The sequence below is a fragment of the Microtus ochrogaster genome, linkage group LG4 (assembly GCF_000317375.1).
Source record: "Microtus ochrogaster isolate Prairie Vole_2 linkage group LG4, MicOch1.0, whole genome shotgun sequence".
NCBI classification, from domain to species: domain Eukaryota; kingdom Metazoa; phylum Chordata; class Mammalia; order Rodentia; family Cricetidae; genus Microtus; species Microtus ochrogaster.
The window spans coordinates 34,693,686-34,710,597 of record NC_022030.1 but is presented as its reverse complement, the minus strand read 5'-3'; the positions used below and the strand labels follow the sequence as shown (position 1 = coordinate 34,710,597).

Here is a 16,912-nt window from a genome sequence, read left to right as displayed (position 1 = left end):
TAAGGCCACCTTGATATGGAGAAAGAGGAAGGTTAGCTAAGGCCACCTTGATATGGAGAAAGAGGAAGGTTAGCTAAGGCCACCTTGATATGGAGTCACAGTCCTGCCAGTTTCCCTCCTGGACTCTCTTCCCCTTCCCTGAACCCTTGCTGTTTAATTACTTTTCCCACTGCTGCCATAAGGTAATTGACAAGTGACATAAGGGAGGAGGGGTTTATTTTGACTCAGTTTGAGAGGATACAAACCATCGTGGCTGGGAAAGGATGCTGGCCGGAATGTGAGCGAGCTGGTTACATTGTATCCAGAAGCACAAAAAGATAAATTCTGGTGCTCAAGCACAAGCCATTTTAACCAAGCTGGGGGTTGTTGCTGCTGCCCACATTCAAGGTGGGTTTCCCGGGCCGGGCAGTGGTGGCCCACGCCTGTAATCCCAGCACTTGGGAGGCAGAGGCAGGCGGATCTCTGTGAGTTCGAGACCACCCTGGTCTACAAGAGCTAGTTCCAGTACAGGCCCCAAAACCACAGAGAAACCCTGTCTCGAAAAACCAAAGGAAAAAAAAAAAAGAAAGAAAGAATCAAGGTGGGTTTCCCTACCTCAGTTAAATATTTCTGGAAACACTGACACAGACCCCACAGGCCCAGGGCTTCCATGGTAATTTAAAGTAAGTTTTTTTTTTAATATTTATTTATTATGTATACAATATTCTGTCTGTGTGTATACTTGAAGGCCAGAAGAGGGCACCAGACCTCATTACAGGTGGTTGTGAGCTACCATGTGGTTGCTGGGCCTTTGGAAGAACAGGCAATGCTCTTAACCTCTGAGCCATCTCTCCAGCCCCCTTCCATGGTAATTTAAATTTAAAATCAATTCTCTCTCCCCCCCACCCGTATATGTGTGTGTGTGTGTGTGTGAGAGAGAGAGAGAGAGAGAGAGAGAGAGAGAAACCTTAAGTGTCTCCTATCACTCTTTACCTTGTTTTCTGAGAAAGTCTTTTATTGAACCTGTAACTCACCAACTGGCTATACCAGTTGGCTAGTGATCCTCCTATCTCTGCCTCCCAGGGCTGGGATTATAGCACAGATTGCCATGTACATCCATCTCACTTATTTTTATATATACTTATTGAGTCAGAGTTTCACTGTGTCAGTCTGGCTGACCTGGAACTCTCTGTGTTGACTGACCTCAAAGTCCTAGAGATCCACCTGCTTCATCCTCCTGAGTGCTGGGATTAAAGACCTGTGCTACCATGTCTGACTCTTCATATTTGGTGCATGTGTGCATGTGTGTGTATACCATGGCACATATGTAGAGGCCAGAGTATAGCTTGTAGAAGTTGGTTCTCTATTTCTGCTCTGTAGATTATGGGGATCGACCTGGATTGTCAGGCTTAGTGGCAGCTGCCCCTACCCCTGAGCCTTCTGTCAGGCTCTAGACCCAGCTGTTTACATGGGTGCTGGACTTTGGAACTCAAGTCGTGCAGCATGTTTTACCCACTGAACGACCTCCGCAGCTCCTGATTTTCTATTGGTTAAGTTGACAGTGAAGACTAACTTACTTATTCCGTCTCCTTGTGGGTTCTAAGGGCAGAGCGTGTTTTTCTTAGACAGAAAACCATTCTTTCTCCAGTAAGTCCCAGTGTCCCAGTGGCTTAGCTTTCTGGTTGGTTTTCAGCAACCACTACTATTTTTTCTGTACTCACTGTCCTGAAAATCCAGTTAGCTGCTGACTTGATGTACTAGCCAACAGGTCTCAGGTTAGAACTGTCATATAGGAATGAGCAATGCCTTTATGCCCTAGGGTCTCGGATGTGGGGGGACCCTCAAGGCAGAGCTGTTCCCCTGTGTATCTCCAGCTGTGCTCCTTGGTCCCCTTTCATGGGCTCTTCCCTCTTTTGGTGTGTTCCCTGCCCACCGAAGCCATGCTCCCTGCTTCTATGTTCCCTGCCCTTCCTAGCTGTGTCCCTCACTTGCACGAGCTATGCTGCCCTCTCCCTCTAGCTGTGGTCTTTGCCCTCCACATGTGTGCCTCCGTGTGTTCTTTGTCTTGGGTGGGTTTCCCTCCACCAGCCAGACAATGAACCTAAGTTGCGGTTGGGAGAGTCTTGCTCTAGCTGGGGACAAACGTCACCCCTTTAGTCTGACTAATCCACTCCAGGTTCTGTTCATCCCCAGACTCCATCCTGAAGTAAATGGGGGTGGGATGGGTACAGTGGCAGAGGGTTTATGACTGACTGTTTTTTTGGGGGTGGGGGGAGGTTGGAGTTGGGTCATCATCTCCAGAGAAGGTAAGGGTGGCTGATGTGGGAAGGCCTGTCTCTTTCCTCTTTGCCAGGTACTTGCTGATGGGACCATCCTGAACTGCCTGACCTCCCTGAGGAAGGATAACACAGGCTATGACCTGAAGCAGCTGTTCATTGGGTCAGAGGGCACCCTGGGAATCATCACAGCTGTGTCCATCTTGTGCCCACCCAGGCCCAAGGCTGTGAATGTGGCTTTCCTCGGTAGGTCCTCCTCAACCTGCTTCTGAGTCGGACACGTTGGTGCAAACTTGGAATGAGAGGAGCCCATGGCTCCTTGCCTCTCTGCTTCCTAGCTGGAGATCTGGGTCCTGGCCCTCCAGGTGTCCAGAGTGTAGCCTGAAACAGAAGTGATAATCTGTTTCTCGTCAGACCACACTTTAGCACAATCGAGGCTCTTTTCTTCTGTGTCCCACTGTGCTTGGATTTCAGAAGTGTGTTCTGTGATTCTGAGAGAAACAGTGGCTTGGTGGTAATTGCTGTGGGGCAGTCGGTCTCTCTCTTCCTCGCTCTAGCTCACCGCAGTCGGCTGTAGCGTCTCTCCATACATAGGGTTTTCACAACATCGGACGTCCTTTTCTATGCAACTGATGCAACACCAGCTTCTGTCTGTGGCCTGCCTTTGCTGCCTGTGGTTCGTGTTTTTCTCTTTCCTCCTTCTGGATTGTTATCCAGCTTCTGTCTGCAGCTGACCCATTCAGCTAAGCTGAGTGAGTTCTGGAGAGAAAGAGGCATGCTTGACTCACCAGATCCTACCAGAGGAGGCTGTCGGTCTTTCTTATGGTCTTTCCCAGTCATTTGTTCTTATTATGTCCTCTATCTATTTATAGTCATGTGTGTGGGGTGCACATTTATGTGCATGCTAGTGCAGTCCAGAGGCCAACCTTTTTGTTTTTGAGACAAATTTTTTGTTGTCCTGGTAACCACTGATTAGACTAAGCAGGCTGACCAGTGAGCCCCAGAGATCCATCTGTCTTCGTTTCCTCAGAGTAGGATTCCAAGTGTTTGCCACCATACCTGCCTTTTCTTCTCTTTCCTTTTTCTTCTTCCTTCCTTTCTTTCTCTTTCTTTTTTTTAAAACTTGTATGTTGTTTTACCAACATGTATGTTGTTATGCCTGCATGTATGTCTGTGCACCATGTGTGTGCAGTGCCAATGGAGGCCAGAGGAAGGAGTCAGATTTCCTGGAACTAGGGTTACAGATGTTTGTAAGGTACCATGTAGGTGCTGGGAACCAAACCCAGGTCCTTTGGAAGAGCAGCCAGTGCTCTTGACCTCTGAGCCATCTCTCCAGCCCCATGCTGAGGATGAGACACAGGTCCTTTTGTTTGGACGACAGCCAGCACAGCACCAAAGACTGAGCTATTTCCCCAGCCCCCAGGTAGTTGATCTTTTTAAAGTCTCTGTCACAGCACTGCTCATGGGCCATTTCTTTGACTCTTCGTCTGTCTGCTGCATCAGACATTTCTCAGTCTCTCGTTCTCTCTAACTGCACCCAAGACCCTTCCTTGTAGCGGAGGACCTGGTTCAGCGTCTTGTCCATGTGTTCTGAGTTATCTTGGGCTGGAAGCATAGCCATGTTTCTCAATTGTTTGGTTCCTAGGAGCCTAGGATGAGGGCGGTTTCCTCTTGTAAGGGGTTGTTTTGCTTTTGCTCGGTGGTCCTGGATCTTCTAAAGTCCAGGAATGTCATCTCTTACAACAGGGTTTCCACCTGTGGATACAGTCCCTTAGTTCCTTTCCGCTTCCATACAGCCACCCTGGGGCTGCTCTGTGGTTCCCAATTCCTGGAGCCCTGCAGAGACCAGCAGGTGTCCATAGATGAGTGTTTGGTGAATTTCTGAGACCAACTTAGACTTTGGTGCTGATGGGTGAGCGAAATGACTCTTGGTTCTGGCCCCCCCATGTTTACAGACTTTTCTAGGATTTGCCTTTCTGATTCCTTTTGCCATTCTGAGTGCGCTGTAGCAGTTCTTAGGCATAGTTTCAGATCTGGAGATCTTGAAGTGAACTTGTGGGCTGAACCGTGGAGTGTTTCCTGTAGCGCCCAGCCCTTCATGGTCACTCCCCTTGTTCATGTGAGTTGGGATATGTTGTTGCTGAGAAGGGGGTGACCTTGCCAGGCGATGGGTGAGACCCTGGGTCCCGCTGTCTTTCCCTCGGTAGTGCCTGAAGCACTATGTCCCGTTGCAGGTTGCCCTGGGTTTGCCGAGGTTCTACAGACATTCAGCACCTGCAAGGGGATGCTGGGTGAGATCCTGTCTGCATTTGAGTTCATGGATGCCGAATGCATGCAGTTGGTGGGACAGCACCTCCACCTGACCAACCCAGTACAAGGTACCTGCTCCTGTGCAGTTGGGCAACACTGCCTTGCTGCTTCGACACCATGGGACATGTTGGACCACTCTGAGGTTCCAGCAGTGGCATGTCCCAGGCAGGCACTGTGTGGCCATTGTGTATAGGAAAGCTTGGCTGTCTTTTAACACTGAATTCAATCTGTGGTAGGATGAACTCGTATTATTGTACTGGAAGAAGCCGTAATGTTGTGTTAAGGGGACAGTGCCCCTCAGTAAGTTAGTCATACACATTTAATTTTAAACAGTAAGTTCTTTTTTTTTTTAGTTTTTTCGACACAGGGTTTCTCTGTGGCTTTGGAGCCTGTCCTAGAACTCCCTTTGTAGACCAGGCTGGTCTTGAACTCACAGAGATCCGCCTGTCTCTGCCTCCCGAAAAACAGTAAGTTCTTATGGTAGAAATTATGGCCTTTAGCCCATAGTAACCATGTCTGGGCTGATTGTCTACCTACAGGTGGCCTTTCCCTGGGGTTCTGGAGTTTTGTAAGTGTGGCAGGATATTTGATCTCTCTGTGAAACTTCGAGACTGACTTAGTAAAATTAACCTTGGATCGGGGGTGGAGCCAGCAACTAGTTAACAAGAATTAACCATAGAGAGTATGGATGACCCAGGAAGATGGATAGAAAGAGGCACAGGAAGGATAGGGAGGGACTTAAAGGTTCATGGGCCTTTTTCATTTGGGGTGGATGGAGACACATGCTCTTGCTGGGTCTCCTGACAATTAGGAAGGTCAGCAGGTTGCTTCTCGGCTTCTCTGACCTAGCAGGTTTTCACCTCAACATCTGACTCCCGAGTCTTTATTGTTAAATAGAACAGCTTAGATAAAAACAACATGTAAGAGTGGATAAACCAGCTCTTAGAGCTGACAGTTGCCTTGCTGTGCCAGCCTTGTTCCTCAGCAGGCTCTTGGGAGGTACCCAGCTGGACCCAGCCATGAGGCTGAGAGTGAACAGGGTGGGGCATCACACAGAGGGTCACCTTTGGTCTACCAGCAGGAAACTTACATTTAAACCATGCGAAATTTAGCCTGCCCAAATGCTTCCTGTTCGTAGGCCACCCTGAGCACCTGGGACGAGCTGTCTCTGCCGTGTGACCCAGAGTGAAGTGGCTCTAACCAGCAGGTGGGCCCGGGGCTTACACTGCATCTCCTGCTCCCTTACAGAAAGTCCATTCTATGTCCTTGTGGAGACCTCAGGCTCCAGTGCAGGACATGATACTGAGAAGCTGACCAGCGTTCTGGAGCAGGTGCTGAACTCTGGCCTGGTGAGCGATGGCACCATTGCCACGGACCAAAGGAAAGTCCAGGTGATGTTACACTGCTTTCCACCTTCCTTCCCTCCTGTTCCCATAGCTACAGCCTGGTCTGTCCAGCAACACTGTAGCGAGTGGTCAAGCTTACAGCCCGGTTCATGGTGTAGATAGAAAACCTCTTTGTAGTCAAAAATGTGTTCTTGCTATCTAGATCATTTTAACTAACATTAGCAAAATATTCCCACACGTCTCCCCACCCCCAGGCTACGTAGTGAATAGATCTACTGTGTGCTGCCTGTAAGTTGGCTGCTGCTCCCCACAGACCTGTCCACAGTGTGGAAAGGCAGGAAGAATTGCAAGGACCGTGGAAGGCAAACCTGAAGGTCCAACAAGTCCTGGGAGTGGGGTGCCCAAGGGACAGACTTTATGTAGGTGGAGTTTTCCCGTCCTCACTGTAGTTCCAAAATAAATGCACAGAGACTTAATATAAACGCTTGGCCAATAGCTCAGGCTTATTACTAACTAACTCCTACATTTAAAATTAACCCATATTCCTTATTTACGCTCTGCCAAATGGTGCTACCTTTACTAGCATGGCACGTTTACCTCCTGCTCCTTCTGCATCTGCTGATAACTCCAGACTCTGTCCTTTCTCATCCCTACATTCTGTTTGGCTTTCCTGCCCAACTCTCTCCCATTCAGCTATTGGCCAGTCAGCTAGTTTATTAAGCCAGTCACAGCAACATATATTCACACAGTGTAAAGGAATAGTCCACAGCAGCCTCACGAAATTGTCAGGAAGCCATTTGTTCTCTTAGAGGGACAAAGGAACAGGAGGCATATCTGTTTGGGAGCTGCTTATCACCTAAACTGAGTTTTAGTTTCCTGGTGTCCAGCCCTGGTCCTGCTGTCTGCAGTATGGTGAGTTGCCAGCAGAGGGCAGAGAGGCTACAGGAAGCAGCCAGCATTGGTCCTTGAAGAGAGAAAAAAGCAGGGTGCCTAGGGAGTGTGAAAAACACTGAATCCTTGAGCTTTGACCTCTAGAGCCAGCCTGTTATATATCCTATTGTATTTTTTTAAGGTTTTTTTCTTTATAGTTGTGGTTGTTTTGTTATTTGGTTGGCTTTTAGATTTTTTGAGACAGGTTCTCATACAGCTTCATCTGGCCTTGAACATGCTATATAGATAAAGGTATCCTTGAACTTCTGATCCTCCATCTTCTACTCCTCAAGAGCTTAGGTGTTCTTCCATGCCTGGTTTAGTGTAGCAACCTGAGGCTTCATGTTGCTAGGTAAGAACCCTGCAACTGAGCTACATACTAGCCCCACAGTCCACGTTTATTGAAGTGTAAGCAACTCCACTGCTTCATATCAAAGGTGTTGAGGGGAATGTGGCAGCCTTGTGGCCGATTTGATTCCATGAGGCTGCCTTACTGCCGCAGACTGATTTGGAGGCTGGTGATGATGAACATGTTACTCTCCACCCGCTTTTGGCCTTGGCTTCTGTTGTAGGAGGAGGCCACTTGCTTGCTCCCTGCTGCTCAGCCCCAAAATAACCACACAGAAACTGTATTAATTAAATCACAGCTTGGCCTATTTAGCTCTATCTTCCTATTGGCTAGCTCTTACATCTTAATTTAACCCATTACTATTAATCTGTGTATTGCCACATGGCTGTGGTTCACTGGCAAGGTTCCATCCGGTGTCTGTCATGGCTACTTGCGACTCTGTCTTCTTTCTCCCAGCATTCAGTTTAGTTTTCCCCACCTAGCTCTACTCTGCCCTATCACAGGCCAAGCCAACTTCTTTATTCATTAGCCAATAAAAGCAACACATATACAGAAGGACTTCCCACACCAGGCTTCTTCCTTCATCCTGATGTGGTGCTTTTCCACCTGGTAGTGACCCTGTATCTGCTCCTGATGGTAGAGCTGTTCACTCTGAGCCCTCAAGGTCCCCATGTCCCCATCATGCTGGGCCCTCTGGAGTTTCCTAGAAAATGTCTGGGAGAGACTGGAGTATCCCGGCATCCTCCTCTCTACCTAGCTGGTGCTGGACTTGGATTCAGGTTTATCAACACCCTTTTCTAGAGCTGTAGCTCAGTGAGAGGATGTGATCTGATCCCTGAGCATCCTTTTCTGGTACGAGGATGGTTTTGAAGATGTTTCTGCTGACTTATGTTGAATGAGTCCTTGGGGAGTCCTGAGTCACCCTGCCCTCTGGTCCTTTTTTTTCTTCAGAAGCCCCAAGTTTTCTATTGAAACTTATTAGTGTGTGTGTGTGTGTGTGTGTGTGTGTGTGCATATGTACATATATGTGTGCATTCATGTTATAGCATGTGTGGCGTGTTGGCCAGGGGACAACTTTACAGAGTCAGTTTTCTTCTTTTACCATGTGGATTCTGGATATTGAACTCAGGTTGCCAGCCATGCACAGCAAGTGCCTTTCCTGCTGAGCCTTCTCTCTGGCCTTTTCCCCTTTTTAAAAATTGTTATTTTGTGTGTGTGTGTGTGTGTGTGTGTGTGTGTGTGTGTGTGTGTGTGTGTGTGTATGTAGACAGAGTTTTCTTTTGGGACCAACGGTCAGCTCTGCCCCACCAGCCACTCCCAGACACACAGAGATTTCTTTTTAATTATGAAAGCTCAGCCAATAGCTTAGGCTTGCTTTTAGCTAGCTCTTATAACTTAATTAGTCCATTTCTATTAATCTACGTATTGCCCCAAGGCTAGTTTACTTCATCTATGTACGTTCCACACTGCTTCGTCTACATTTGACAGAGGAGTCAAGTCTAGCCTGGGGTGAGATAAATGAGTGTACTAGGATTATTTATAGGAGCACGTCGGACTTATGGGAAGCAAATGTGTCAGAAAGTGTGCACCACTTGCCTACTAAACGTCTACCTTTGCACGTGTATTCAGAGTGCTGTCTATCGGGCGGTCATTAGCTCAGATAACAGCAGGAGCCAACAAGCGTCTGGGAAAGTTACGGTGATTCACACTTTACTTTCGCTTTTTTTTTTTTAAATATTGATTCATTTTTATTTTACACGTATGAGTGCTTTGCCAGTTCGTATGTGTATGCACTGCACTCCTTGTGCCTGTACAGGATGGCGGACCTCCTGGAGCCTACAGACTGTTGTGGCCACCATGTGGGTCGTTGAAAAGAACCGGGGCCTCTACAGGAGCAGCAAGGGCTCTTAACCACTGAGTCATCTCTCCAGCCTCTGTCCTTGCTTTGATGAAAGATTCTGTTGGTCTTCGTTGTGACGTTGTTAGGCATACTTATTGTATCTTATTCATATCTCCTCGCTGCTACCAACCTCAGTATTTCCTTCTTCCCATGGGTCTTCTTTCTTGCCCCAAAGAGGTTCTCTTCACTTTCATGCCACATGCATATATGTATACGTATGTACATACAGTCAAATACAGATTCTACATGTGAGACGAAATGTTTCCAGCAGCCTGGCACATAGAATAGCTAAATAATGGCTGTGATTAGAGGGCCCATCTCGCTTCAGGGACCTCTGGCCCCTTATGCAAACTGTCCCAGTCCTCGCCCTGCTGGAGGCGCACAGCAGATACCAGGCTCCGTGTGCTGGATGTCTCTGCGCTGTATGAGAACTAGGTGTCCCACTGGTTGGACACCAGCAGTGACCTGGTGCCGTACAAGGCTGCAGTGAGTGCCCTGTCAGCCCTGCCTCGTGAGGAGCCCTGGAGGGAGGCCACACAGGGTGATGGGATGGGAAAGTAGGAAGATACCCCCTGGGGTGTGGGGGAGAGGGTAGATGTTCTAGAGGTGGGGGAGGCTGAAGCAGAGCTAGGGGACAGAGGCCGGCTAGGGACAGCAGGTTTAGTGACTGCAGGACAAGCTGGGAGCATCACAGAACAGTATCCACCACATTCTTCTCAGCGCTAGATGTGTCTTATGATGGGGATTGGATAGTAGGCCATGTGGTGGTCAGGTCAGACCAAAATGGCTGTAAAAGTTGAGAGAAACAAAACAAAACCACCAAAAAAAACAAAACAAAACTGGGTAGTGGTGGCGCATGCCTTTAATGCCAGCACTCAGGAGGCAGAGGCAGGTGGATCTCTGAATTCCACCTGGTCTACAGAATGAGTTTCAAGACACAGAAGGGAACTCTGCCTCTAAAAATTGCACATACACACATACACACACACACACACACACACCTGAAAGAATTGGGGATATTTGGGCTTTGACTGTAGCCTCAATGATGATGAGGGGTTGTGGTTTTTATTATTATTCCGGGTTAAGCCTGGTGTGAGGTAACATAGGAAAGGAGGGGCTATGGAGACAGCTCAGTCAGTAAATTACTTGCTGTGCAGCAGGTGCGATGACCTGAGTTTGATCTTGAGAACTCATGTAAAAGGCCGGGCATGGTGGGATGTGCTTCTAATCTGAGCACCTGGGAGGTGGAGACAGGCAGATCCCTCTGGCCAGCTGCCTAGAGAGCCTAGCCTGATGCTTGAGTTCCAGGCTATTCAGAGACCTCTGAGGAACATTTGAGGATGCTATCTGAGGAACAGTACTCAAGGCTGTCCTTACACCTTCACACAATATACACACACACACACACACCTTCACACAGTACACACACACACCTTCACATAGTACACACACACACACACACACGCACACCTTCACAGACACACACACACATCTTCACACAGTACACACACACCTTCACACAGTACACACACACACACACACCCCTTCACACAGTACACACACACCCCTTCACACAGTACACACACACACACACACCCCTTCACACAGTACACACACACACAAGAGAGAGAGAGAGAGAGAGAGAGAGAGAGAGAGAGAGAACGCACATGTGGCAGGGGAAGTCCTTATCTTTTATATGTTTTACGTGGTACGTTCCCTGAAATGTTGGGTTTTTTTCAGGAACTGGCACAAGGGTGAAGGTGTAAGCACTGTGGCTCGGATGCAAAGGAATTCTGGCAGTTGGGAGCCAAGGAATACTAAGTGTTACTGCTTGGATGGAAAAGTATTCTGGCAATCAGGAGCCAAGGAACACCACAGGTCCCAGTAAGAGTCACAGCTTACAGCCCTGCTCCTGGGAAGGCTTCCCCAGTGGAACAGCTCTGCTTTGGCCAGAGGAGGGTTTCTCCAGCGAAGTTGTTACAGTTCCGCTGGGTTCCGGAGTATAACCGCTCCATTCAGCTCTGCTAGGGGAACCTTTCCCCAACAAGTGTTATAGCGTTGCTCGGCTCCACTCAGCCCAGGCTTTGTCTCTGCTCCAGAGAAGAAGGTCTTCACCCAAACCTCATTCAAGAAGTTTATTGAGAGGGAAGAATCCAGGAGAGTGACTCTGCCTGACTCTGCCGGGGTGGAAAAAGGCAGCAACAAACTGAAGAGATGGAGGGCTCATATAGAGCGCCTTAGGGGCTAAGTTTTTCCAGGGAGATTTTTTCAGGGTGGCAGTTGGTCAGATTTCAGTCTTTTGTGCTCAGATTGGCTAGATCTCGTGTGCTCAGGGATTGGTTGGTTTTCTGTTTTAGAACTGATTCGTTTTCCTGCTGAGGTTTGGTTGGTTTTCTGCTTAGTTGGTCAGGGGCAGATTCTGCTCTGATTTCAGGGTCAAAGTGTGTCTTTCACTGGCTCTGGTGTCAGGGCCAGGCTGGGTTTCTTTGGCTGGCCCTTTTGCCCTACAGAAGGTCCTGGTGTGACAAAGTGGTAGGTAGTGGCTGACTCTGTAGGGGAGAGATGGGGGTCAGTCCTTGTGAGTTTCAGTGTATGAAACCTAAGTAATAATGGGACAGTTCTTGTGAATGAACAACTCTGCTCCAGGTTCCCTTGGCTCAGCTTTGGCCTCCCTATCCCCTTTCCAGCTTCCACCGGTTCCTCCAACAGCCCAGGCCTTGGCTCACCAAGCCCCTCACCTGCATCTGTGAAGACCTGGATTAAAGCAGCGCCATGTCAGAGACGCTGGCCCCCGGAGCCCTGTTGACGTGTGCTCTGACTGTTTTCTTTCACTGTCCCAGATGCTGTGGGCCCTGCGGGAGAGGATCACAGAGGCGCTCAGCCGTGACGGCTACGTGTTCAAGTATGACATATCCCTCCCGGTAGAACGGCTCTATGACCTCGTGATTGACCTGCGCACCCGCGTTGGCCCTCGTGCCAAACATGTGGTGGGATACGGGCACTTGGGTGAGCTGCACTGTGGTGCACTGAGTTAAATATGTTAAAGATAGCCTCGGAGGCCCTACTGCCATCTGTCTGTCTGTCCCAAACAAAGTCCTTTATATTTACTGAACAGCCTAGGAGAGGTCATATGGGGAATGAATGAGGGATAACTTACGGAAATCTCTAACAGAATTTCGCAATCGATTGGTATTTACTCCAGTTTATCCCAGCCAGTCCCAAAGTACTCAGTGAACAAAGAGAACTATAAACATACACTATCAAGTTATATCCATGTTGACTCCAACGTTTATGACAGAGATTTGCCATTTGAGGCTTTTTTTCACCGTTTCCTGTTTTCAGCAAATGATTACCATCATGTATGTGTCCTCTGGGTGAGGGCATGGAGGAGTAATCTGATATTATATACAGCATGATTACCATCGCATACCTATATATAGCCATGTGTCTCCTCCGGGTCAGGGTCTTTATGATTATATCCTTGCATTCACTTAGGTTGTAAAAGCTGATTATATGAGAAAAATCCAAGACATATACGGTTGGTTCTTACATTGTTTTTTTTTTTTTTTCAGGCTAAATAAACAGTCTGAGTATATAGCAGGGTATCTGGTCAATTATGTAGTCTTTTTTTTTTTTTACTTTTTTTTTTTTTTTTTTTTTTTTCCCCAATTGTCCTGTCTCAGCTTTTTTTTTTTAATTTATTTATTTATTGAGGATTTCTGCCTCCTTCCCCCCCCTCAATTATGTAGTCTTATATTAACTTGGCTGTGAGGTCCAGCAAAAAGTTCCAGTTTCTTAGACTGTAAGAGATACTTTCTTAAAACAGCATCACTTTAGCAACTTCTATAGTTGAGCTTGTCAGTTGAGTTCCGTGTTTTGTACCATCAAAGGGCTCAAGTCCTGGATTGAGAGGATGCCCTTGTTGTTATTTCTTTCTCTTTTCTTTGTTTTTGTTTTCGGTTCTTGAGACAAAGTATCTCTTTGCTACTCTGTAGCCCTGGCCGACCTGAAATTCATTATGTAGACCAGGCTGGCCTCGAGCTCAAGGAGCCTTACCCGCTTCTGCCTTCTGAGTGCTAGGCTTGAATCTGTGCCCCCTTGCACTCTGCCCTGGTTTCTTTTATTTCAGGTATTGTTTGAAAAGTCTTTGTGCACCAGAATGGTTCTCGCCAGCCCGTCTCTTTAGACCAAAGTCAGTTTCCAGTCATTCTAGGGAGGATAGAAAAGTGATGCTGTAGGTCCCATGGTGTTGATTGACAGGAATGACTTGTTTATCCAACTGCCTGTCTCTGACAGCTTGGGAAATGTGCTGGATTGGGGACAGCAGTGGAGCTGTGGACTTCTTGCTGCTTCCCAGGGCCTCACTTGCCTGAGGTACTGTAAGGTGGGGCTCAGCAGCTGCCATTTGAAGTCATGGAGGGTTGAAGGAATGGGTAAGAAAGGGCTGTGATTCATAACCAGGATGGGCAAGGTGCATCTGGCTAGGGGAGAGTGCATCTCACAGGGTATTAGGAGTGAGGAGGACCTTTGGGGGCCTGCTCAGACTAATTGTTCCCTTGTTCCCCAGGGGATGGTAACCTTCACCTGAATGTGACGGCAGAGGCCTTTAGCCAGGAGCTGCTCAGTGCCTTGGAACCCTACGTGTATGCCTGGACAGCGGAGCAGCGGGGCAGTGTCAGTGCCGAGCATGGCCTAGGCTTCAAGAAGAAGAATGTCCTCGGCTATAGCAAGCCGCCTGTGGCTGTGAAGATGATGCAACAGCTCAAGGCCCTGCTGGACCCCAAAGGCATCCTGAACCCCTATAAGACTCTGCCCACTCAGGCCTAATCTTGTTGCTGCAAGACGCCTGGACCTCGGGCACAGCAGGGTTGATAGGCCTTGTGGCCTGCCATCTGATGACACCTGCAACAGACCAGGTGTCACTGGCTAGCTGGGAGCCAACTCTGAGGACCCTCTGGACTGGGCTGCCTTTCTGTGAGTTGAGCAGAGTAGACAGAGCCGCCTGGTCCTTTCTCTAGTCTCCTGCCAGCTCGTTGTGGATAGACTAAGTGGGCAGGCAGTTTCTCCACTCCCAAACAGGCCGGCTCTCACCTGCTTGGTGGTGGCCGGTGGAGACCGCCTTGCTGCAGCTCCGGGAGGAGTGTGGTGTGATCTCTTCACTGAATGGATCCCTGTGTGATGTGTGTGCCCTGTGAGGGCTGCAGCTAGTTGTCCAGCCCCAGATCAGTTACCATTATGATTCAGAATGCCACACGACTCATTCACATGGAGCTGAGTGGAATCTTCTGTCTTACCAAGCAGGTCTTGGGTTGGCAACTGATCAGCAGACCATATGTCTTGTTTTGTTTTTTTGTTTTGTTTTGTTTGTTTGTTTGTTTCGTTTAGCCCTGACTATCCTGAACTTACTATGTAGGCCAGACTGACCTTTCTGTCAGAGATCCTCCTGCCTGTGTCTCTGCCTCCTGAGTGCTGGGATTAAAGACCAGTGCCACTGCACCCAGCTTACCTCTTTCCTGAAGGCCTGTCTGGTTGGTAAGCAGGTGTGGTGGGCTGTGAGTGCTTGCAGAACTTACTGGCAGGGGACAATCTCCAGACTGAAGTGATAGAGGCGACTTTCAGTCCTGGGCCTACCCTGTGGCCTACACCTGTCCTCCAGGACTTTGGCCGGTCTCCTGGCCTAGATTCCTGGCAGTCTGGGAGGTCGAACACACCTATCTCCTCTTTTGTTATCATCAATTTCCAGAAAAGAAAACTTTGAATTATAACCTGCTGCTGGAAAGTCATTTACATAAACTCAGTTGTAAAGTTCTGGCTTACAACACCCCTCCCTCCGCATGTTTGGTGCTCTCTGGGTTCCTAGTGTGTCTTCACATGTGGATTGGGAAGTAAACTTGGTGGTGGTGGTGGTGGTGATGGGTATTGGAGGAGGAAGAGGCTGCAGCCGCCCTGCCCTTTAGCATGGTTCAAATAGGTCCAGTGGATGTGGGGTCCCAAAGCAGGTGTGTGCTAAGCCCTTCTGGTTGGTGCCAACCATACTCTTGCTCCTGCTGGGCATTTGTTTGTGGAGTTCACAGGGTGAGGGGTGGGCCAAGGGGCTGTGGTTTTCTCCTCTTGAGTTGTTATGTGATGTTCCCTTTGATTCTTCCGTCCCTGGGGAAGGGTCACTTCTTAAAACCCTATAGCTTTCCCTTTTGTGTCTTGAAGGCAGTACATTTTGATGTGAGTGGTATGTAAGAGTTGATGAAATACAGCATGGCCGGTGTAGCAGTATGTACCCGGAAGACAAGCTATTCAGGGTTGTGTTAGCATTGACTGCTCAGACAAGGGAACAGCAGGTTCTACCCATGTCAAAAGCTAGCTGGAAAATGAACTTGCTTCTGAGTCTGCTCACTGACCAGACTACAGTCACTGAGGACAGGGAACATCCTGAATCTACCCTGGGCACATAGGAGGCACACCCCAACCCATTGTGGTTTGCTGGCCCGGTGTCCTTGGTCAAGTGTGTGGCAGTCAGATTCCTTGAGAAACCTCAAGCCTCTGACACAGCTGTCCCCTAACACCTCAACACAGGAAGAAGAGTTAGATTATTGTCAGAAGATGACAACCCCCCTGTGGGAGAGAGCTGGGTGGAGTGGTGCTTGATTTTAATCCATCATTCAGGAGGTAAAGGCAGGCCGATCTCTAAATCAGAGAGTACCAAGCCAGCCAGAGCTCCGTAGCGAGATCCTGTCTTAAAACGCAAGGATGGAGGACCAAACAGCTGACTCCTCCCATTCCACTGCACACAGGAAGTCTCTAGTGTACAAACCGGGAGGGGCTATTGTGTCTGGATTACAAGTTTAGGGTTTCCCCTGCAGATGTCTGAGCTGTTGGAATATGAGCCCTGCTTACCTAATCAGGACGGTGGGAGGAGCACAACCGGGGCCAGCAGCTGCTCAGAGAACTCGGTCTCAGTCCTAGGAAAGATGGCTGGGGCGTGGGCAGGCCCTGGCCAGGACTACAAGGGGCCGTGTGGTCTTCCAGAGCAGTGTGCTTCACAGAAGAAGGACAGATGTCACATGGAGGTGGTCAGCATCCAGTGCCATGTATGGCTTTGGGCATGGAGACCTTACCCGTGGGGGTTGTGCTCACTGGGCCCAGCACCCCTATCCAGTAGTGGCCATCCTGAACCAACCCCTGCCCCCTGGACATAGGGGATGCAGAGGACCTCTGCTCGTGTTCTTGGTATTTTGGTGGCAACCTCCCATAGCTGACTATCTGGAATCCCAAAGCCTGCATGGGTAGGTGACCCACAGGCATTAGAAGAGAACCCCTCCCTCTGCTGAGAGCAAGCATACCTGGAATGGGCTACCACTCTGGAGTCACAGAGCTGTGCCCTGATGCGCTCCCTCCTGGTGGGGTACCTCATCTCTGAGCCTGGTGTCATTTTTTCTTAAAAATGTGCAGGCAGCCTGAGGTAACTGTATTTTCCCTCAGCATGACCGTTTATCACTGGTTAGGGCCAGGGTCTGTCCCTGCAAAGTGCTCCTTGGCATTTCTGCACATTCCTGCCTCAGGTCTATGGACAGCCTGAGGCATGTCCTGCTGCAGAGTGCATGGGGCGGCTATGGCCTTACACTCATGGACACCTTCCTGTTGGTCTCAAGATCCAGTGCCCTGGGAGCACAGTGAGAAGAGGCAGAGAAACAGACTCCATCTCTGTTGAAATAAGAGCGTCTGGGCTGCGTCCCCGCACCCGGCCGCCACATGGCTAGCTTAGCTTATGCCCCGAAATAATTACACAGAAACTGTATTCTTTTAATCACTGCCTGACCCATTAGTT

At 48.8% G+C, this 16,912-nt stretch overlaps 1 protein-coding gene across 4 annotated transcripts in view; it reads left to right on the top strand.

Annotated features, from left to right (window-relative positions):
* The window catches only part of D2hgdh (D-2-hydroxyglutarate dehydrogenase), a 22,607-nt gene extending 7,694 nt beyond the window's left edge, over nt 1–14,913 (top strand). For all 4 annotated transcript variants that reach the window (XM_005361358.2, XM_026786533.1, XM_005361357.2 and 1 more), the window contains 5 exons: nt 2,333–2,501; nt 4,490–4,633; nt 5,814–5,956; nt 11,931–12,096; nt 13,658–14,913. In XM_005361358.2, the coding sequence (XP_005361415.1) occupies nt 2,333–2,501; nt 4,490–4,633; nt 5,814–5,956; nt 11,931–12,096; nt 13,658–13,917 (882 nt within the window). In that variant the 3' untranslated portion in view covers nt 13,918–14,913. The remainder of the gene's footprint in view (nt 1–2,332; nt 2,502–4,489; nt 4,634–5,813; nt 5,957–11,930; nt 12,097–13,657) is intronic.
* Nucleotides 14,914–16,912: the final 1,999 nt, after the last annotated feature.